The 20666-nt window shown below is 53.1% G+C and overlaps 2 protein-coding genes across 2 annotated transcripts in view; both read right to left on the bottom strand.

Moving 5' to 3' along the window:
* Positions 1–232: 232 nt before the first annotated feature.
* LOC131216615 (dihydrolipoyl dehydrogenase, mitochondrial) lies at positions 233–3251 on the bottom strand. The gene is made up of 4 exons (XM_058211151.1): positions 3056–3251; positions 2654–2791; positions 869–2041; positions 233–803 (listed from the first exon to the last, which is right to left on the bottom strand). Exons 1-4 carry the CDS (start codon positions 3098–3100, stop codon positions 648–650), a joined length of 1512 nt encoding a protein of 503 aa, XP_058067134.1. The 5' UTR covers positions 3101–3251; the 3' UTR covers positions 233–647.
* A 2421-nt stretch (positions 3252–5672) lies between these two features.
* LOC131214955 (transcription factor AP-2-epsilon) overlaps positions 5673–20666 on the bottom strand; it is a 37062-nt gene continuing 22068 nt past the window's right edge. The window contains exons 2-9 of the mRNA XM_058209307.1: positions 19125–19154; positions 13552–13785; positions 13309–13473; positions 10010–10217; positions 6535–6733; positions 6107–6371; positions 5855–6022; positions 5673–5783 (exon numbers count right to left, since the gene is read on the bottom strand). Coding sequence (XP_058065290.1) covers positions 5673–5783; positions 5855–6022; positions 6107–6371; positions 6535–6733; positions 10010–10217; positions 13309–13473; positions 13552–13785; positions 19125–19154 — 1380 coding nt within the window. The remainder of the gene's footprint in view (positions 5784–5854; positions 6023–6106; positions 6372–6534; positions 6734–10009; positions 10218–13308; positions 13474–13551; positions 13786–19124; positions 19155–20666) is intronic.

Here is a 20666-nt window from a genome sequence, read left to right as displayed (position 1 = left end):
CCAGATTATTGGTTCATGGAAAGTGACTTGGCCGGTCCGCTGGTGTTCTTGGTGGCCGTGCGTCTTTCAATATCGAACAGCAAAACCGAATTCGGATTTACCTGATGGGCCAATCGGTTGAATCGTTTGTCGGTATCTCCGGATCTCCAATATTCTCTTGAGCGCAGAAATTAGAAAAAACGAGTTAGGCGACTCATAGTGTCATCGGATCAATAAAGAACGAAGCCGGAAATATGACTAATAAATAATGTTGCTTTCCTGTTTCGCTTTATTTGCTTTTTTGCGTTCTCTTTTTTCCCAGTAGAAATCTCTATCCAATAATCCAGATTCGAACCGCCTTCCGCGTCCCGTAGTGCCCGGGATCGCGTACGGTGGGGAAAAACTATCGACGTTTTTCAAAAGTAGGGTTTGCTTTTGGTTTCGTGGCGCAACTACTTAAAGTACGATTTGCACCATCTTACGGTTCTCGGTCGTCCGTAGAAAACTTACTGGTTCCCGTTAGCCTGCCGTCTCAGAACCGGCAGTATTTCACCTCTCATCTTTGACTGGAACTTTCCATGGGATTGGTTTTGTATGTGCTCTTTTTACACATTTGCTTCTGAGTGGCCGCTGGCAGAGGGGGCTTTATGATATTGATTTTTTACAAATTAAAAGTTGATCGGTTTGCCGAAGCTGGCCGCCGTATGCGCCTCTCGCAGGGCCTCGGCGCAGGTTGGGTGAGCATGGCAAACACGGGCCACATCTTCAGCCGATGCACCGTATTCCATCGCCAGCACAGACTCGTTGATTAGTTCACCGGCGGCCTGCAATGAACAGAAGAGCGCGTTCAGAGACAGCTGCTTGGTTGAGGCAGGTCGGCGGAACTTACCGGTCCAATGATGTGCACGCCGAGAACGCGGTCCGTCTGCTTGTCAGCCAGAACCTTCACGAAACCATCGGTGTCGTTGTTCGTTTTGGCACGCGAATTCGCCGCGAACGGGAACTTGCCGACGTTGTATGCGACACCTTCGGCCTTCAGCTCTTCCTCGTTCTTGCCCACCCAGGCAACCTCCGGGTGCGTGTACACCACGCTCGGCACACAGTTGTAATCGATGTGCACGTGTCCCCCGAGCATACCCTCAACGCACACGATGCCCTCATCCTCCGCTTTATGGGCCAGCATCGGGCCGTGAATGCAATCACCGATGGCGTAAACACTCGGCACGATCGTCTGGAACTGGCTGTTGACCGGCACGCGGCCTCGGTCGTCCTTCACGATGCCAACGTTCTCCAGTCCGAGCGACTCCGTGTACGGGCGACGTCCGACGCAAACGAGCAACACATCGAACTCCAGATTCTGCTGCGAACCATCCTTAACGTTCTCGACCGTAACCGATACCCCGCTGCCGGTCTTGGCCGCACTCATTACCTTGGTGCCGAGCATAAACTTCATGCCCTGCTTGGTGAGGATCTTCTGGAAGTTTTTCGAAACCTCCTGATCGATGCCAACACCGCCGATCGTGCTGAGGAACTCGATGGCCGTCACCTCGGCGCCGAGTCGGCCCCAAACCGAGCCCAGCTCGAGACCGATCACACCGGCACCGATTAGACCGAGCCGACGGGGCACTTCTTTGAGCTTCAGGGCTCCGGTTGACGACACGATCGTTTCCTCGTCAACCTCGATACCCGGGAACGGGGTCACTTCGGAGCCGGTCGCGATAAGAATGTTCTTCGTGTTGACCGTTTCCTCACTACCGTCCGCCTTCTTCGCCACCACCGTGTTGGGGCCGGTGATCGAGCCGAATCCGTTGATGTGTGTGATTTTGTTCTTCTTGAACAGCTGCGCGATACCACCGGTCAGCGATTTGACCGCCTTCGATTTCTGGTCCATCAGCACACTCAAATCGAGCCGCACATTGTCGACCAGAATGCCGCGGCTGGCCAGGTCGCCCGAGTGGGCCATGTGGTAGTAGTGCGAGTTGTTCAGGAGTGCCTTCGAAGGGATGCAACCCACGTTCAGGCACGTTCCGCCGAGGGTGTCATTCTTCTCGATACACACGGTCTGCCGGCCAAAGTGCACATTTTGTTTGCCAAAAAATAAGGAGAGAAGAGTCGTTAAAAAACATTGGCGAAGCGCGTTACGTAAATTGCGATTCTCCCGCCGCACACAGATCGTGCGTGCGTCACGGGTACGCAGGGGGGCAACATTGTACCACGACAGGCTGGACTGACCGCGCACTCAGCTGACGCTGACTCAGGCGCGGTGTGTTTATTAATAACACCGGACACATGGTCAGCGCGTCTCCCGCGACGCAACAATGTATTTGACGCCGCGAAACTAATGGAATTATGTTTGCCTTCATCTCAACCGAGAATGTTCGACGGTTCCAATGTCCAGCGCTAGGCCTCCTTTTGCGCATTGTGTATCTCCAATCGCAGCAACTTCACTTTCACTTCAAATTTGTCCATCTTGTCCGGTGCAACGTGCGGTGACCTTGAGTTCGTTTGACGCGCTTCGTGAACACAAATAAATCAGTTCGTCCGAACCGCGGCCCCCAATTATCACTTCTGGATCATCATCCGCCTCTCTTATCAGTCGTGTTGTTGTCGGTGTCTAATCGCCCGCGGTCCAATCTTACGTTCCAGTGGTCACACGGGCGCGAACAAGGCTTACCTTCATTCCCAGCTGGGCTGCTTTGATGGAGGCCACATATCCGCCGGGGCCGGAACCGATCACGACCAGATCGGCATCGTGCGTCGTCGAGTAGCAGCGACCCAGAACCGCTCCGTGGTTCCGCAGGCTGGCGTTGCCCTGTGGTAAAAGAGGTCGAGAGCTGGTTAAGCCATCAAGACGTGCGGATTTTTATCGCATGCATCATGTTCACGGTAGGCCCCCACGATGGGTGCCGGAACACTGTCCATGGCCCAAAGGGATCCCCAACCCGCCACTGGCCACTGCGTGTGTGCACGCAGGCGATTACGAAGTTTGATGGGGATTGCATAATCGGTTCCCTTTTTCTATGCGGTTCGGAACAGCGCAGAGCGGCACGGAGCGCGCCACCACCAGCCCACTCACCTTGACCGCAACGTTGACCAAATACCGAATGTTGGACCGCATCATGATGGCACGCACGGCGGGGGGACTGCAGAATCCCTGGCTCGCTGAGAACTAAACACTGGAAACCGGTGAACGGCGGCGGAATGGTTCTTCTTGTCGGATCCTCGATCGAGTTCGGATGTTGCGAAGCGCCGCAATATGTACTTAAAATATGTACTTTTCGCGAAACACGCACACCAGCGTGCGGGTCGGAAGTGACAGTTCGGGGCGAAAAAGAAAGAAAACGTCACCGTTGGAAGTGTCACTTTGACAGCCCGCTCGTTTCGTTAAGCCGATTCGTTGGGTTCGCTTTGTGGATTCAAACCGTGCAAGAAATTATTTCCGTAACTGACTCAACCGAGCTGACTTTCGAGTTGCCACAAAGCTGAGATCGTCTGATCAAAGGATCGCAGGATCGGTCCCATCGGTTCCACCGGTCGGTTGAGTAATTGGGGAGCAAAGTGCGGCTGAGTTTAAAATATATATTTTATTTAATTTAAATTTTCAATAGTTCAGAAATGTACTTCATAAACAGTTTTATTTTTCTCGTAGCTCCGTGTAGAATGCATCTCGTTCTGTTCGTGCGTTCTGCGTTCGTCAGTATTTTTACATTTGTTTCGCACGACGCGCGGATTACACTCAAAAACGGTTAACGTGTCTCCAAGTCATGGGGTGTGTGTTTATTTAAGTGTTCGGTGCTTCGACATTCACGTCACGAAGTTTATTACACGGATTCCGTTCACGAGGGATTTGGTGCACTGTGGACATTTTGAGTGCGGATTGGCCCGTGGTTTGGCTTTGGGAGTTATGGGTTCAAAAATGATTTCGAAAAACGAATTCGAAACGGGCGCGGCCGGCCCTGGGCACAGGACCCTCCAGCGTTTCAACGCTCTCCCCTCCGATCGCTCAGCTCTGCGGACTTATCCCCTTCACTTCGCCCATATATGCTTTATATATATTTTGTAATGCTTTCAGATCTCGTTATATATATGCCGTAAAATGGAATGATGTCAAATTTGAAATAAATGATTCAAATTTATTTCTGCGAATCCTCATCCGTACCTTTTGCACTAATCTTACAATCTTTTATATACGTTTACTCAAAGCTACCCTCCATCCTTCGGGAACGGGTGCGCTATTTTACTAGTAATTGGTTTTGTTCTGTGTGCTACTCGGGCGCGCTGCCCGAGGGGGTATTAAGCTAGAGCCTTTCCGTGGTAGTGTTCGCATTTTTGTACAGATCCTCCCGGTTCGCCGGGGCGCCGGGGGCGATGGTATTATTAGTGTGGTGGAAGTGCTTTTTCGAAATGTTACATTCGCTGATGAGGTTCCCTCTTGTGGTTCAAATTTACATAGACGGTTTGGCGCATTTTTGCTCTCTCTCTCTCTCTTAAGACCTTACACCATTTGTTTGGTTGGCAAGTTACCCGGGTCGTCGATGGGAAAGTGCTTATGGCAAAACTGAGGCTGATCAGCACATCCAAACGATCAGGACCGCGCCGATGGCACTTCACGATGTTGCTGGTAGCAGCCTGGACCGTTGGCAATGGAGACAGAAAACGGGACTCTTCTTTTCGTTTCGGTAGCATGGCTGCGGAAGAACAATTTTGGCACTCGAATTTGCATCGGCTAGTATGGCGCATTAGACGTTCTGGGTGGCTGTGTGGTGGTTGTAGAGAACTTTGTATAAATTTTGGCACATCCACGTTTGTAACTTTGTAGCACTGCATCATCTTGGTGGCGTTCCGAAGTAAGTCTAAAATAAATAATATCAAAACACGTGGCTCCAAAACTGTAATCTGCGGTCCGAAATGAGGTGAAAATGAAACATGCCCAATGGCTGCGGTGAACGGAGCGGAAAACATTTCGCTAGCTTCTCTCGGTTCGTCTAGATACACATTTAAATAATACCTTTATCACAAGAAAGAAAGCACTATCAACGACGCCCGACGACACTAAATAATACTTGATCGTTCTTGGATACTAACGCTACGGGCTTAACGGGTACGGAGCTACGGAGAGACCGGGTCCAGTGACGGGGTGAAAACAAAACAACTAAACGCTAAACTCGAATCGGTGGATCGCACCCGATGCCCTATGAACTAGCAATTAATGTTATCTAGGCTGGAAGGTGTGGGCCACCTTACCACCGAAGCCCGAAGCATTCGCTTCGCCGATTCCTGTGCGCCTGCATATGAGTAGCTCGCCATTTTGAAATCTCACACTGTAACCGTTGTTTTTAACGCTTATTTTTTTGTTTGCTTACATCACATTTGTTTTATCCTTCCTAGCTTAACGCGACGCGAAAAGAAACGAGCAGTGTGCCATTGTTACACCATTGTTAATACTTTACAACGAAGGAAATTGATTGTTTCATTCATCAACTCTCTCTCTCTCGTTCTCAGCTTTTACTTTTGTGTGGTGCCAACTTGCCGCTGGCGTGGTCGCTTATATCGCTTAAATGTTGGGTGAGTTTGTTTCGGTGCAGTGCTGGTTCGTCAGAGGTGTTGCAGATATCTTATGTTCATCGGCTGGGCCGTCGCCGCTGGCTCCACTAAAATCGGTCAATTTTAGTGAACAGATAATTTTATAACTGTCATTTCTTGTCGCTGTCCATTTTGTTCTTGTCTAGCGACGACGTGACCATGCTGCCACCGTTGCCAGGGTACATCTTGTCCAGGTGCTTGATGGACTCGTTCAGATAGTTCTGCGGACGGGTGCGAAGAACGTGGGTTAGAGGGTTGTGACGGCGGGGGGGATCTGCGCTGCTCCACTCACCTGGATTGCGGTTAGGGCCGCAACGATGGCCGGCGATCCGAACCCGTGCGAGATCAGCGAAAAGTGCGTCAGATGTCGCTGTATCGAGGGGTCCAGGATGTGCTGCGGTCTGGTATTGCAGAGCGGTGATCGGTCTTGGTTCAGCAAGTCCATCAGTTCCTTGGTGACCTGCGGGGACAAAGGGGAACCCAAATGTTGTACGCGGGTCTCTTCCACCGGGTTTTCCACCAAGGGACACAAAACGGCGCTCACCTGCTTGGTGTTGAGCAGCAGCTCCTTCCTCCGGTACGACTCCTGCGGTTCCGAGTACTGGCGGGACAGATATTCGGCAACCTGGCGCGCCGGGAACTCGGTTTCGCACACGTACCCAAAGTCGCGGGCCAGATGGATCGCTTCGCCCTCGACCAGCGACGTCAGTAGCGTTACGTTCGCCGCCTTACGCCGCCCGGCCGGCAGGTTGAGGCCGATCTTTTCCAACTTTTCCCTCAGCAGCCGACCGCCGTTTTTACTCTTCGCCCTGTGCCGCGCGCGTGAATCGGAAACCGTGATATCGTTAATGGTGGATTAATTATAACTTCACCGGTGACCGTGACGCCGACGGCAGTCAATTAATCACGTTTGGAAGGAAGGATACAAAAAAAACGGAACCGAGGGAATCGAATTCGACAGGAATTACTTACCGTCTCAAGACACCACCGAGGAGCGACGCGTTGAGACACTCGGGCGGCGACAGCCGGCGCTGCACTTCCGCCACCGTCACTTTGTATTTCGAGGTGCTCGACAGGAGACTGAGTCGCCCGGGAACGGAACAGAACACGTCGCTCGGTGACCCGATGTTGATTTGGCTGCTGTCCTTCTTGATGTCGGTGATGGGGAAATCTGCCGAGGAAGAATGCCGGAGGTTATTTTTCCCGCTCCTGTTTGTGGTGTGTTTGGCAAGGGGAATTCATCCCCGGGATGTGACATTGAACCCGCTATACTGGTGCTTTGGTTTTAAACCCGAATGCGCTGCGATGCCTGTGGTATGCGCCGTTCGAGGATGGCGAGCCGGGAATGTGGCGAAGGATAAAGGTACGCGAGCCTTTTTGGGTCACAGTGTACCACGAGGACGAGCATTTAGGAGCACGCTCCGACGTATGAAAACATCCTGCTTGCTGTCGGGTGAGTTGTTGAAGTACCAAAAATCGTACAAATTTATTCGACATCATAGCAACCATAGAAAATGTTGAGTGTCGGTCGCTTTAATGTCAACGTAGCGGATTTGTAACAGGATTTTCGCGCGCCCAACGATGATAAATGAAATGGGCACAAAGTTTCGCGCGCCGCGAACTTGACCGGAGCGGAAAGCCGTCGTCGGTCGGTCACCAGGACAGGCCCGCGGGGTGCGTTTTGTGTGCCCAGAAATGGAGTCTCACCGTGAGCCTTTTTGGCGCGCTTCGCAAATGGGTTCAATTGTCCGGCCCGGGCGTACCAGGGAGCCGCCATGTCTTTCGCCGCGCCGCAGATATCTCGTTTTTTTTGTTGGTTGGTTGATTTGATCCCTTTCCCTCCCTTTCGGTGGTACGGATTTAGTTGACTCACCCACCGGCCACCGAGTGCCAGAGAGGGAGAGAAAAAAGGGAGGGTCACAACATAAAACCAGGCTTCCCGACCCGAGCCACCGGGCGCGCCGCGATTAGCCAATTCTAGATGAAAGGCCTAAAAACGGGCAAGATCTTATCGTACGCCTTTTAATTTAAACGCTTTGGTGAGATTATTGCGGTACGACCAACCGACTGGCCGGCCGGCCTGCCGGACGTCGACAACGAATGTTTATGTTTCGGTTTCGTTGTGTGTTTTATTCCTAGTGTTTGGCCGGTTTTTTTTCTGCCCTGTCGTTCGTTGTGTCCATTCCGTCGTTGTGCACGGAACACCTTAGCCGAGGCTAGCCTTTCGGCCTGTGGTTTGATACACGCGATTCCATTCTTCACCTCTTACTTGCCGGCCTGCCGCGGCAGGCCTTCGAACCGTTTCGAAGATTCGGGAAGCCGATAGGAGGCGAGCCGAGATGCAAAGAGATTCTTCGTTTGATGCGTTCCGAGAAAACATATTTCGCTATCGGCGGGCTTCCGAATGGGATCTGCCGAAGGGACGGGCGCGGGCGATTGCGTTAATTCGGGCTCGGGCAATCAGTTGACTTCAGTTGTGCGTCAGTGCGTTAACTAGGCACCAGGAATCGAGAGGGTCTCCTGCGAGGCGCATTAGAGGCCCGGTGCAAAAACCACCATTAGCCCGGGCGACCCCCAAAAAGGCCGTTAGAATTCGCCGAGCTATCTTCCGTCTTTCACCGCTAGTCGCCGAAACAATTGACTGGGCCCCGACGGTGTAGCGCTTTAAAAGGAGAAAGAGATACCCGCCGGCCGCTGCCGCAACCGCTTAACATTCCACGGAATACCGAATTCGGTGCCCGGTAGCAGTATCGCCACCGTAGGCCGTAGGGCAGCGCGTGACATTCCGTGCTACCGGAAATAGGGATTTCAGATTCCACAGCAGCCCCGTCTGCAGCCGCGCTGCATCCCCGTCCAGCAGCAAAATGCTAATAAGTACAACGCCATAAACGCAGCCATAAATATTGGTAGCGTTTGAACGGATCGCGTTCACGCGCGTTCCGGCCCGGAAACCGCGTGTCCTACCGCCCCGCTGGTTTTCCTCACTGGTGGCCAGTGTCCTATTATCACTTCGGGCTTCGCACTGGGAAGGAAGAGTGTCCCAAGATGCACCCGAGGTCCCAACTTGGGCAGCACCGATTGAAGGTCCGGTCAGTTCAGTGTTGCTGCCGTACGGACCTAACTGGAGCGCACACAGGGTTGACAGGGAACATGCCAGCAGCCCGGACCCGGTCCCGGTCCCGGTCCCGGTGGCCGGCGGTGGACACATTGGCGTGGCATTATATATGGCTCCGGTTTAGAATGGGTGTATCGCGCCGGAATCTCAGCTCCGAGTGTCCCGGTTTTTGATCCGGCCCGTGCCTGTGGGAACACGGAAAGAGGAAACCGAAATCCTCCCCCGGGCAGAGGCAAGTGTGAGGGGGGCTCATTAGCATACTAATATTGTCAACCGGGTGTCATCGAGCTCGATCGCGATATGTGGACACTTCCTCCGGGCCAGCCAGCCAGGGTTCGACTGATGGCTCCTGCGGGGCGGTGCGGTCGAGACATAGATCGGGACCGATAAGATCGGGCGATGGGTGTCCCGAACACGCGCTCGGGGACCAACGGTCAGCGGATCAGAGTGGAGAAATTGGAAAGGGCCTCGCTAACCACTAACGGCAGGGCGCAGGCTATTAACACGCTCACGCACCACACTTAGGAGTGGCCGAATGAAACCCACAAATCGAACATTAATTACCCGGCCTCAACGTGCCGTAAGTAGTCCTGCGCGGCGCGCGCGGTTCAAGTTCGGGTCGTTAATGTAGACATCATACCGCTCCCGGTTCGCTCGTAAAGGGCTTTGTGCCAAATTGTGTACGGCCCGGTACTCGGCTCTCGGAGGCCGGGTTTCGGGGAAAAAAGAGAAACCCCGGACAGGGGTCCACACCGACGGCGGCTTTGGCCGTCATTCGATGCGGGCATTATCGATACGAGGATACTTGGGCATTGTGTGCGCCATTATGGCTGGCGAGGCGCAAAAACATGTCACGTTCATGTTCGCCACCTCGAAAACCGTCGGCGCAATGGACGCCTAGCGCCCGGCAGGGGTGCAGCAGGAGCGCAACGCCCGTCAACGGGCTCGCTGTCGGGTCAGGCTGTAATATGAGGCTCCACACTGAGCGAATTAGAGGTGTACTGTAGCGGGCCGGTGTGTCCCGGTTTGCCCACCGCTTCCCACTGCGATCGGCCGGGATCGAGAGAGGTCCTAGGAGCGGCATCGGTCGGAAGGTGTCAGATTCGGGAGCGGCGTGTTTTTGTTTGCATCCCGGACGGCCCATCTGCAACGCAACACCCGGGACCCGGGAGGGTGATTGTGTTCGACGGGCTCCTCGTCGACGGGTGCTCAATGGAGTTATTAACGGGCTGGCTGGCTGGCTGGCTAATTATTGGCTACAGCTCGGGACCGCCGCCACCCGGGGTTCGCCGCTTGCCGTGGCGCTGGAGTCTTTCGTTCGATCGCACTTACTTTTGAGCAGCGGCAGATCGCTCATGAAGCCAGCGTTTTCGTCTATCACCGGGTTTTGACCATCGTCGACGGCACTCTGGAGGGCCTGGTGCAGGGCCAGTGGGTCGTGTTCGTGGGCACCGAGCCGCGTTGCACCGGCACCGGAACCGATCGACCCGCTGTAGTCGCTGCGCCGGTCGGAGTACGGGAAACCGTGCGACAGTTGCGTCTGCAATGGGAGAGAAAGAAACCGAGAGATGTTAGCGCGTGATAAGTAATTAGCCCGAACGAGGGATTTAGATCGCTTATCGGGAGTTTGCACAGGGGAAGCCGATTCCTGATGACCCTTTTGTAGGCGTTGTTTGTCAACCGAATTATACTGTTTTTATTTGCAGCAGTCTTCTGTCTCAACGATGGCAGATTAGTTTGTAGTGAAGATTGGTGAAAAGGTGTATAATTTGCCTCCCAACACATAAATTGTTCCGTTTAGGGAAAGATAAAAATAAGAAATATTGTATTTTTGGGAGTAAATTGAGAAAAAATGGATCCCGTTTGGGTCTGTAACTTGTGTTTAGGGCTTTGAAGATGTCGGCATTTATGTCTAAATAGTACGAAATGCAGATATCATCGGTTTTCTGTCACTGTTCGAAGAAATCTGCTGCAAAATCGCATCGAGTGCTTGTGCTACGATGAACATGTTCTTGAAAAAGGACACCGAACCGAAAACTCACGGATTAGTTTGATGTGACTCAAGAAACCATCTCTCTTCAATTGAAAGCAAAGGGTTCTGCATGCAACTGACGATGAAAAATGGATTCATTTTGAGAATTTTAAACGTAAAAGATCTCGGGTAAGTCCAGGAAAACTATCAACATCGTTTAGAAGTTCTAGATGAAAAAAGGCCATAATACCTAAAAAGGCATCACAAAGTGATTTTGCTGTTCCGTTACATATTGGAACATCGATAACGACAACGATTGATTCGTACGGAATTACTTTTACAGTCCGCTAACTCACCAGACTTACAGCCTTACAGAACAGCGCTTCAATTCTTACGAAAATGTGGCTAAATGGCATGAAGTTTGAGATCTGCGTCACAAGAGGAACAGCTATTTTGACGTGTCCTCCAAAAATTCACAGAAAGATGTCAAATTTAATAAAGTACAGTTTTTCATTCTAATACAAACAACGTACATTTTCTACGAAAAAATCTGGTTTCATACTAACCAACCTGTTAGGTTCTCGAAATAAAATTTTGTTTTTCTATGAATCTTATCGACCGAAGGCCAAAATCTCAGATCAGAAAAAAAAGGGGAAACATCACAAGCGCTCAGATCCTTCCCGTAAGAAAATGTGCCGGCAGTTCTTGGCGCTCCCGACTCGCTGGCTGCAGAAAAGTAGTTGGAGAACTATGCAAGAATTTTCTGCACTCTTTCGGTTTTGCCCGCGTCTCCGGCCGTTATCTTGAGCGCCCCCTTACCGCCCCGGGTTTCCGCGAACCCTGCCATTCAAGCACCGTGCCCCGAGATATCGATCCCGCGAGTCAATCGAGTATTTATGGAAATTCCTTCCGGCCAGATTGGCTGGAACTGTGCGAGCGGCGCCGCGGTACCGAGAAGTAGTCGACAAAAGAAAAAAATCGCTTCGCATAAAACATATTCCCTACGCAACCGAAGCCACCTTGCGCGCGGGCGCGTTAATCGACTTTATTAAATTGCTCCACCGCCCACAAGGAGCCGCAGCGCAGCGCTCGGTAATCGATCGACGGCGAAGGACGCCACGGACGCAGTGGCCGCCAGTTACATCGTCGTGTATGAATGGGCATGATGATGATGATAAATATTCCATCGTTTATGATACCAAATTGTTGACATTCTTCCGACCGCTCCGCTTGCGGGGCCCTTCCCGCGGCAGCGCGAGCGTGTTCTTTTGGGCAAACTTTGGCACGGGAAGGGTGAAAGTTAAGAAGTTATTTGCTCAGCCGGATGTGGGGTGCGGGGACACACTGCACGGCGTAGAAGAGGGTTAGCTATTTATCCTTTAAAATTTGGCGGAACGGGTAAGGTTCCCGTCGGAAGGCTCGTCGGGCGGGGCTCGCGTCCCGGAGCGTCCTCGGAGCATGGCTTGGAAGAGCGGCCACAAAAGCGTCGTGACCCGGGGACACGCAGACAATCTTCGCCGAAGTCGGGTTTTGTCGGTGGCGGAAGGCCCCAAAGTAGCACCGAAATAGTTTTGCAAGAAGTTTATTTGCGTTTCTTGGCGGGCGGACTCTTGGAATGCTTGGCCATCATACACAGACACATAAACGCACACAGTGCCTTCGCTGGACGATTGGGGAACGGTTCCTCAAGGTTACTGGCCACGTCGTGAGCCGTTGTCTCGAGCGGTCCCGTTTTGGGTCCCCGGGAAATTAATTCGACCCTAACAAGCCCAACATGACTTTCAATAATGTAGAGTGACCTCCCGGCCAGCTCCTCTCGCCCGGAGAAAGCGACAGTACGCCGGCTCGAAGAATCGGTGCTCGGTGGAAACCAAAATAATGATGTTAGTAGCCAGGAGCGAAGGAGCGAAGAAAGCACCGCGGGTCGCCTGAAGAGGTGTCAGCGGCGGCCGGTCTGACCCGCAGACAGTCGCCCCGGGTGGGGTGCCACGGTGCAAATGACTCAATTTGGAGTGATGGACACTAGCGACCCCGGAGCAGGCCCAGGAGCCGTCCCCCTCCCCGGCCCCCGGGTGGCCCCTCTAACGCGCCGGATGTTAAAGTTCGGCCGGGGCGCAGTTTATAAAAATTAATTAACAAAAATGTGTGATCTCATTTGGTCGATTTCGTTCCCATTTCTCATTTATCTCCGTCTCCGGGACCGTCCCCGTGGTTCGTGTCGTGGTCTGTCGGGGGGACGGGGTGGGAAGGCGCATCGCGCTGGCGCTGGAGACGCGAGAAGGGTTTGGCCGCGAAACGATCATCGATCGACGGTGAAGGAAGGAAATCAACGTTGATTTGTTTTATTGCTTGGACCACATTTTTTGGGTGATGGTGGGCGCGGTGGGCACGGTGGAAGACTTTTGATTGAGTGCCGATCGGGCGGGTGACCGGTTCCGGGCACCCCCCGAAAGGCGGCCGTTGGCACGCCAAATGGAGCCACGGAAACAGAACGCGCGACTTTACGACGGGCGCTGGCTCACCGATCGAAAGTGGCCTCCGGTTGCGATAACGGGAGCTGATTTTTGGGTTTGGTGGGGGGGGGCCGTGGGTGCGCGGCGGGGGGACGGTATCCCGCCGTGGTCCGTGGTGAGTTGGAATTTTCTCGCGCGCCACTTACCACATGCTGCTGGAGCTCGGATTCGCGGTGAGATCGGTGGAGTCCTAGCTGCTCCTGGGACGGTCTGAGCCCCGCCAGCTGGTTGTAGTGGTGCAGGGGTGCGTGGTGCAGCGAGGAGAGCGGCTGCCCGTACGGATCCGTGCTCAGATAATCCAGGCCGTGGTTCTGTGGGGGAGGGGGGCAGGGGACCAAATCCGGCGTTAGTTAGTTCGGGCGCCCCGCTCCCGGCGCTGGCTGACCTACCTGCTGCTGCGGTGGACTTTGGGTGGAGTGGTGGAACGGTGGCGGGAAGTAGGGCGGCTGGAAGTCCGACTGCAGCGTCTGGTGATGCATCGTTGGGCCGGGCCCGTGTGAACCGCCGTGACTGGCGCCGTGGCCACTCGCTGGTCCGTTGCGCCCCGTGTGCCCGCCGGCGTGCGTTGTGTAAGCAGGACTTCCGCTCGACAGTCCTATGCCTCCATGACTAGTAAGCCGCTCCTGTTGGGAGAGAGGCCAAACGGGATGACTCATAAGCAACCTTTAGCCGATAAATTCGCCGAATCCGAAGCTAAGCTCTGATGGACCCGGCAGATAACCAGCCCGTGGAACGGCTCCAAAGGCGGCTCAGTTTCGCGTGTTTTGATCCGAATCTATCGAGAGACGGGCGGAGAGAGCGAGGGCAGCTATCGATTCGCCAACTTTATGGCCAGTCAATCCGTTGCCTTATTTTATATCTACATTCTGTCGGCTCACGGCCAACTCGGCTCGCCCGCTGACAGCGGCGTATAAAACAACCGAAAAAAAATAAACATAAACGGAGCAGGCCACGTGACGTCATAAAACGGCGTAATCAAAGCCTCATCAACGGGACAGTTGGCAGTGGCGAGATGGCAGCGATTTTCATTTCCGAGTCAGCAGCATAAAAACTTATGCGTCGTCTACGCTTTCACGTATCGTGGCGAAAAGTTTGGAATGATTTTGCTAACCTCTTTCGAAAGAAGCGTCGTAATTAAAACAATTATCCTCGATAAAATGCATCCATTTGGAATGGGCATCACTCGGGCAGCCGTGTTCCGGGTTTTACCTGCACTTCGATAACGGATGACATGTCCACGTATGCCAACGCCATTTTGTCGGTCGCTTGATGTTGCACTCGGTGCTCACAGCTGATCGGTTTCGGTTGTCTCAATTCTTAATCGTTGTGCCCTTTTTCTTTGATTCAAACAATTTCGTTCGCGATGTTTTCGGTGACTGCTTCTGAAGCGACCAGCTGTTAGGCGCCAATGGCCACTTGGATGTCGATTCGTACCGCGAGCGCGAATTATTGAAAATGCACCGCACACTGCGATCGGAATCAGCCACAAATTGTCAGATCGCTTCGATTATTCATTCGGCACCGCAAATGAATGCTTTTCAAATTCGATTCTCCAACTATCATCCGCATTTTGTAGCAAATTTTTCGATCGCTTGTCACTGTCACACTGCCTTTACACAATTATTCACATTTTCAATGTTTCTAAATTTCTGAGAGTGTAGTAAACGGAAACGGTATTAACCACAAGACAGGGGATCGATTTCATAACACACAAATTAGATAATGAGCTATCGGAACGCATAGGACCCTGCCGCAGGATTGTAAACTGTCCATTTGCATAACTTTGTCATATAACGTTGCCGCAAGAAAGCGAAAAAGCTGAACAATTTACCACGCGGAATTAGAGAAATTAAAGATGAATGGCATTAATTGTGACAATTAAGTGATTATCGGTGTGGTACGCCACCGATGGACCGAATGGAGTCCTGAAGCCTCGTGATTTGTGACCGTAGCCGGATAATTGCACCTTGAACGGCATTGGGATCGGCGCTGGCGGCGGTGCCGACGGCTACCGGGACAACATTAACGCCGATCTATATTCGGTACGGCCAACCCAATCGGTTTAGTCCGTCAAACCGTAACGGTATGCGCAAACGCGGATCGCGGAACAAGCTTCAAGTGAATCGGCAAGTGATCCCCGGCAGATTCCTGGCGCCTCGAAGCGGTCCTCGAAAGAAAAAAAAACGGCCATCCACCACGTTAAGGACCGCTTCGCACCCCATTTCGGGGGGCTCGGGCTTCCGCTCGATTGCACTTCAGGAGCGCTTGGTTGCCGAAAAATATTCTGTTTCGGGGCGATGCCGCGCCATCGATAATGGGGGGCCTCTCGCCCTGGGCCCCCCGGGTCTAATTATTTTTCAATTATGCTCAATCATTGCTCGGTGTTTTCCTGCTTTTCCCCTCGCTGCAACCACTCGCTGCTCGCTTTTCACTAAGTGGATAATGGAAATTGCGCCCGCAAACGCAAACGCCGTCGGGTTTCGTTGGGGCTGGCGCATAAATACTTTTTTTTTCGGACACTTGCACCCGCCGGGTCAACCCGGTTCGGAGGATCACTGAGCGAGCACTGCGAGCAGCTACAGGCTGCTAGGCCTTGGCGGTTGCGAAAAGCCCAGCCCGCGGCAGGATGCCAATGCGCGCCGATGCACACGTGCGATCGGAGTTGTTATTACTTGTTGTCGTGCGGCGATCGCGATCGATCGGCCGGCCGGAGGTTGTAGGTTAAACTGGTCACGAACTGGCGCACTGTGTGTGACGGATCGGTTTGACCGACGGGAGGAGCACAGGAGGAGCAACACACACGCGCATACTGCACAGCTCAGCAACGATCGTCGCAGCTCTGATTATGCCACTGCCAAAAAGGCTTCGAGCTTATCGTTTCCGTCACTGCCCAAAAATCCACGGGACGGGAATCCACCGTCGAGAGAGTGTCACACATCGATCCTCATCGCCGATCTCCGTTTTCACGCTACGCCACTACGGAAAGGGCCAAAGGATTCGCGCGCGCACTACGTCCGCCTAATCAATCATAACGGGCGGAGGATCTAACGCAAACTGAGCATAAAATCGGTAGCGACGATTTGTTTGCCCCTTCGTCGTCGTGTGCCGCTTAGGTCGCTTTTCCCTCCCTTTCGCTCTCGCCCCACCACCACCACCACCACCAGCGCCGACCCCGGTCCCGGCTCTCCTCTATTGCAAACCCGCTGCTCGCTTATGCTCTCGCCTGACTACGGGGATGGCATTATGTTGAGCATATATTTTCTCTCTCGCTCGGGCTCCGGGATGCCCCGGGGGTGCTGCCGCACGCTTCTTCTGCTTCTTGGTGCTGGCGGCTTGCTGCCCGAAGCCGAAAGATTTGACATTCTTTCTCCTGCGTACCGTGGCCGTTCTCTTTGCGCCCCCCGGCCAGTTGCTCATCGATCTGCCACCTCGCGCTGTTGCATTTTCCCCGTTGCGCACAAAGCGCCGGTCGGTCTCGCTTCAACCGACGGCCGCATCGGATGAGCTGCTCTCTTCCTGTGAAGCCCCTGGGAGCTTCCTTTTTGGTGGCGAATTTTCAGCCCTCCTCTTTTCATCAATCAGCCGATCGGGCTGAACCAACCGGGGGACAAAACGACTACGACGACGACAACGACGACGCATGCATTATGACGATGATTAGCACGTGCGAGAGTGAGATAGGAAGCAGGGGTCAGAAAGAGAGCAGCACGAGCGAGCGAGCGAGAGAGAGAGAGCGGCACTCCTTCGGGCTGTTCGCCCGAGGAGCCCGATTGTTCCATCCCTCCCGAGCATATGATTTTGATATGTCCGCCAGCAGCATAATTTCCGTGCTCCTGCTTTTGTCTCCGGCCATCGCCTCTCTCGCTCTTGCTCGCTCGGCCAGGACTAATTCATGCGAACGGGCGAACACAGCCACACAAACACACGGGGCCGAGCCGACATGAAAAACATGAAAGATGAGGCATTTTAATTCATGCCCTCCGTGTCCTGCGCCTTTGGTGCGTTGTGTGAGTCAGTGGAGATTCGAGCGGCCATGCAATTGATCCTTCACCGAAATTATGCTGATGAGCCCGGGCTCAGGTGGGGTTTTCCTCGCGCGAGCGGAAGATGCATTCCAGGGATGTTTTTTTTGCGTCTCGCGGACACGACGACGACGTGTCGGGGTTTTGAGTTATGCGAGGAATGCACACTACCTGGCCGGCTGGCTAATAATCGCCCTTAGGGGGGGACCCAAACACCGGAGTAGCGATTCAAGATGTTTAATGTTTTTTTAAGCTCACCAAACTGAGGCTATAATCTTGATCGCATCCGCGATCTAGTTACCGACGGACCTTTCGGTAGTTAGGATGTCGTAACAACGCACCAGTCCGCATTTGATCTAGTGACCGACGGCAAACATATTGAACATTCCGAGCTGGAATTTGAAGGTTTTCTAGGACAGGTTTACCTTGTGAGTAACATTCCAAGCATCGTGAGTCCATTTCAACAATTTTGGAAATACTTGTTCCCTAATTCCGTTACTTAATGACAGCCTTAAGGTGACATAAAGGCGACTCTCGTTTTCTTTTCGCAATCGCTCACGCTCACGGTGAACGAAAAGCGATCAGCGATCGATGGCATTAGGCATTACGCAGAGAAAGTCGTCCTCGTTTTGCGGACGTTACCTTCGCCACCCGGTTCTTGGATTGCCGACCACCAGAACGCCACGGAGTGGCAGCGAAACCTGCTCGCCACCAGAATCGGGCGCAAAAGGAGAAAAAAAGGGCCGAAAAATCAACTTTTCGGCCGGCCGCCGAACGAGGTTCGAGTTTCTCTAATTGCTTTTCCTTGGCCCCGGTGGTCCCGGGGTCCGACGGGCTCCGCCAGCTTTTCGCGAACCGCCGCCGCTGATGAATGCGAATATAATTGTGGGTTAATGGAGAGAGCCGCGTAGAGCCGAGAGGGCCAGGCAGGGGGGTGGTGGGCTGTGCTCCTCGAAGGCTCGGCCGTTCGGCCGGTTGACCCCGGCCAACGGGGGCTCATTTTTCACCGCACTCTGACGGGAAGACGCCGCTTGGGTCGGGATACGCGGGCTTGGCACTTGTTGCCGTTTGGAGGTGCTGCCGGTGCTTGTTAGGCTGGCGGGATGGGCTTACTCCCTTAATTTGGTGGCCATGGCCTCGTGCCGCGAGCGTTCGTAATGAGCGTTGCCGCCGGTTTGCAGGTGCGCTAGGCGTTATGCCGGCGAAGAGGATCGCCACCGATAGCGAAGTCGACGGATTCGAAAGCTAGCCCGTTGGATGGGTCGGTCCGGTCCGGGAGAAAGCATTGAATAACCGTCGACGCGAGTGACACAGGTTCTACGGTGCCAACGGTGGTTTTGTAACAGCAAATTTCACGGACCACGGTCAAATCGGGGTGGTATGAAGATGTTATGTAAACGGGGTCACTTTCTTCGGCGCGAGTTCTTTGCCCGAGCCCGTCAATCATCGGCAACCGGGTGCAGTTGAAGATTTGCTTGTCCAGATCGGGCACCCTCCATCGAAACGAGGGCTCTACTTTGTTCCCCAGCCGGACCGTGAGGTCCTTTTAAGCCCTCGGCAAGGTCACACCCCTTAGCGCTCTGTATTAAGCGTTTTGCGTAAGGGGATGAAACTACCTTCAGGCCAAATGAAGGGAGGAGCCTAACGCTAACGGCTGTCCGCTGAGTGGAACGAATCCTGCGAATCCTGTTGGTGGTGACTCCTTTTCTAATAAAATCGGGTAAACAATAGAAACGAGCGGAATGGAACCCTCTTACGGAGAGGGGGCACGGGATTGGCAACCGAACCTAAAGGGGGATGATTTAAAGGCAAGCCATCACCAACACTGAAACCAACGAAAGGATGAACGAAAAAACGGCCAATGGAGAACTAAGTAACAGAAAAGTGAATAAAAGAAGGGTGCATTTACACAAAAAATATGAACTAATTAATTCAATTACCAGCTGTGATTGCAGGGACGGTGTGAGTGTCTGGAATTAGAGAGAGAAAGAGAGAGAGAGAGATAAGTGAAACGATCAGCATAATGTGAGTTGCATCATATTATTTCGTAATCGTATGCTTTAATCCACCCCAAACATATCCTTCGAGGACACAGCTCTTTCCGCGAAGACCGACGCCGCACGAAGTTCAGGCGAAAGTATAAAAAGAATGATGCAAAGTCCACTGAAAAGGGACCAATGCCGGATGTTGGGCCAGAGCGATGGTCTCACCACAATGGGAACGAACGGTACGAACATTGCACAGCGGAAGTACACCGGGAAGGCGCGAAGCCAAGGGTGGGCCTCCGGTAGGAAGCTCGTGCTCCAAGAGCTTCAAGAATCCCGGTCACCATAAATAATCTTCCAGAAGCGATGAGCGCGTACAGGTGACACGATAACGACCGCAGCCCGGATCGGGCGGACATCCTTAACCGGGAGAGGGGCCGTGGCGGGAGCATCACTCTTTCATTCAAACTGTTTACTTATTTATGCTTTTTCAATCGCCGGTTTTTTTCGCTCTTCTCCTATTTATGTGGCCAGTACTTCCGATGGGCGGTGGGCGACTGCTTATGCTTTATTTGTTGGGCGATTGAAAAATGGTGTCGCCCCAAACGCCGGGGTTTGTGTGTTGGGACGGGGTGGCCGATAAAAGCGGTTCCGTTTGCGGTTGCTCACACAGGATGCCCGTGCAGGACATTTAGATCGCCGATAAGCGCCGCACGCCTTTCTACCCAGCAACCCACACATGCGAAGGGCGATCCGGTGGCTGAATCCTCAACCCGTTGAGTTTCGGGCCCGGGTCGAGTTGGGTGACACACGACTCATCATCGGGCGACGCCGGCTGACGAAATCGGCCCATCGTCGATCGATGGCCCATCGAGGAAGCCATTAAAATGATGGATTGCTGTTCAATAAAGCGGTCCTTTGTGTGGTGGCGTTTTTACAACCGTCGCGCGTCGTGAGCGAGCCTATGTGGCGCTGCCGGCGGAGATTGGGCGTAATTTAAAGACAATTTTACACTCCCCGAAAACACAGGCGCATCGTTGGCGATAAGCGGCACCATTGCTGCGTTTCGACGAATTTGACGATCGTTCGATTATCGTTCCTGAGGGAGTGCTTTCGGCTCGGGAGCACGCTCCAGCAGGAGGATGGACGTGACACCCGGTTTTAGGTGGCCAATAAATGTTCCGTTCCCGGTGCTGATGATCGCTGCGCATAGATCTTGAAGTAGCCAAAAACGCTAAAATGCTCGTCTTAGAACATCGCGGGAGGCTTGGTGATCATTTATTGCGAGGATCACGTGCGTGCCATTGATTTTGGAGTTTTCCGTTTCGGGAAGGTCTGCTTGATCCCGAGTATACCAATAAAAGTAGATCTCATGAGGATGTTAACGGCTACGCGAACGGCTGCCACAGGGTTTACGAAGTGGTCCATCTAGTCCATCTGTGTTTCAGGAGATCCGAATCCGAAACGATCACCAGTGAAGCTTGTTTTGAAAATGGG

The sequence above is a fragment of the Anopheles bellator genome, chromosome 1, assembly GCF_943735745.2.
Source record: "Anopheles bellator chromosome 1, idAnoBellAS_SP24_06.2, whole genome shotgun sequence".
NCBI classification, from domain to species: domain Eukaryota; kingdom Metazoa; phylum Arthropoda; class Insecta; order Diptera; family Culicidae; genus Anopheles; species Anopheles bellator.
This window is presented reverse-complemented; position numbering and strand designations above follow the sequence as displayed.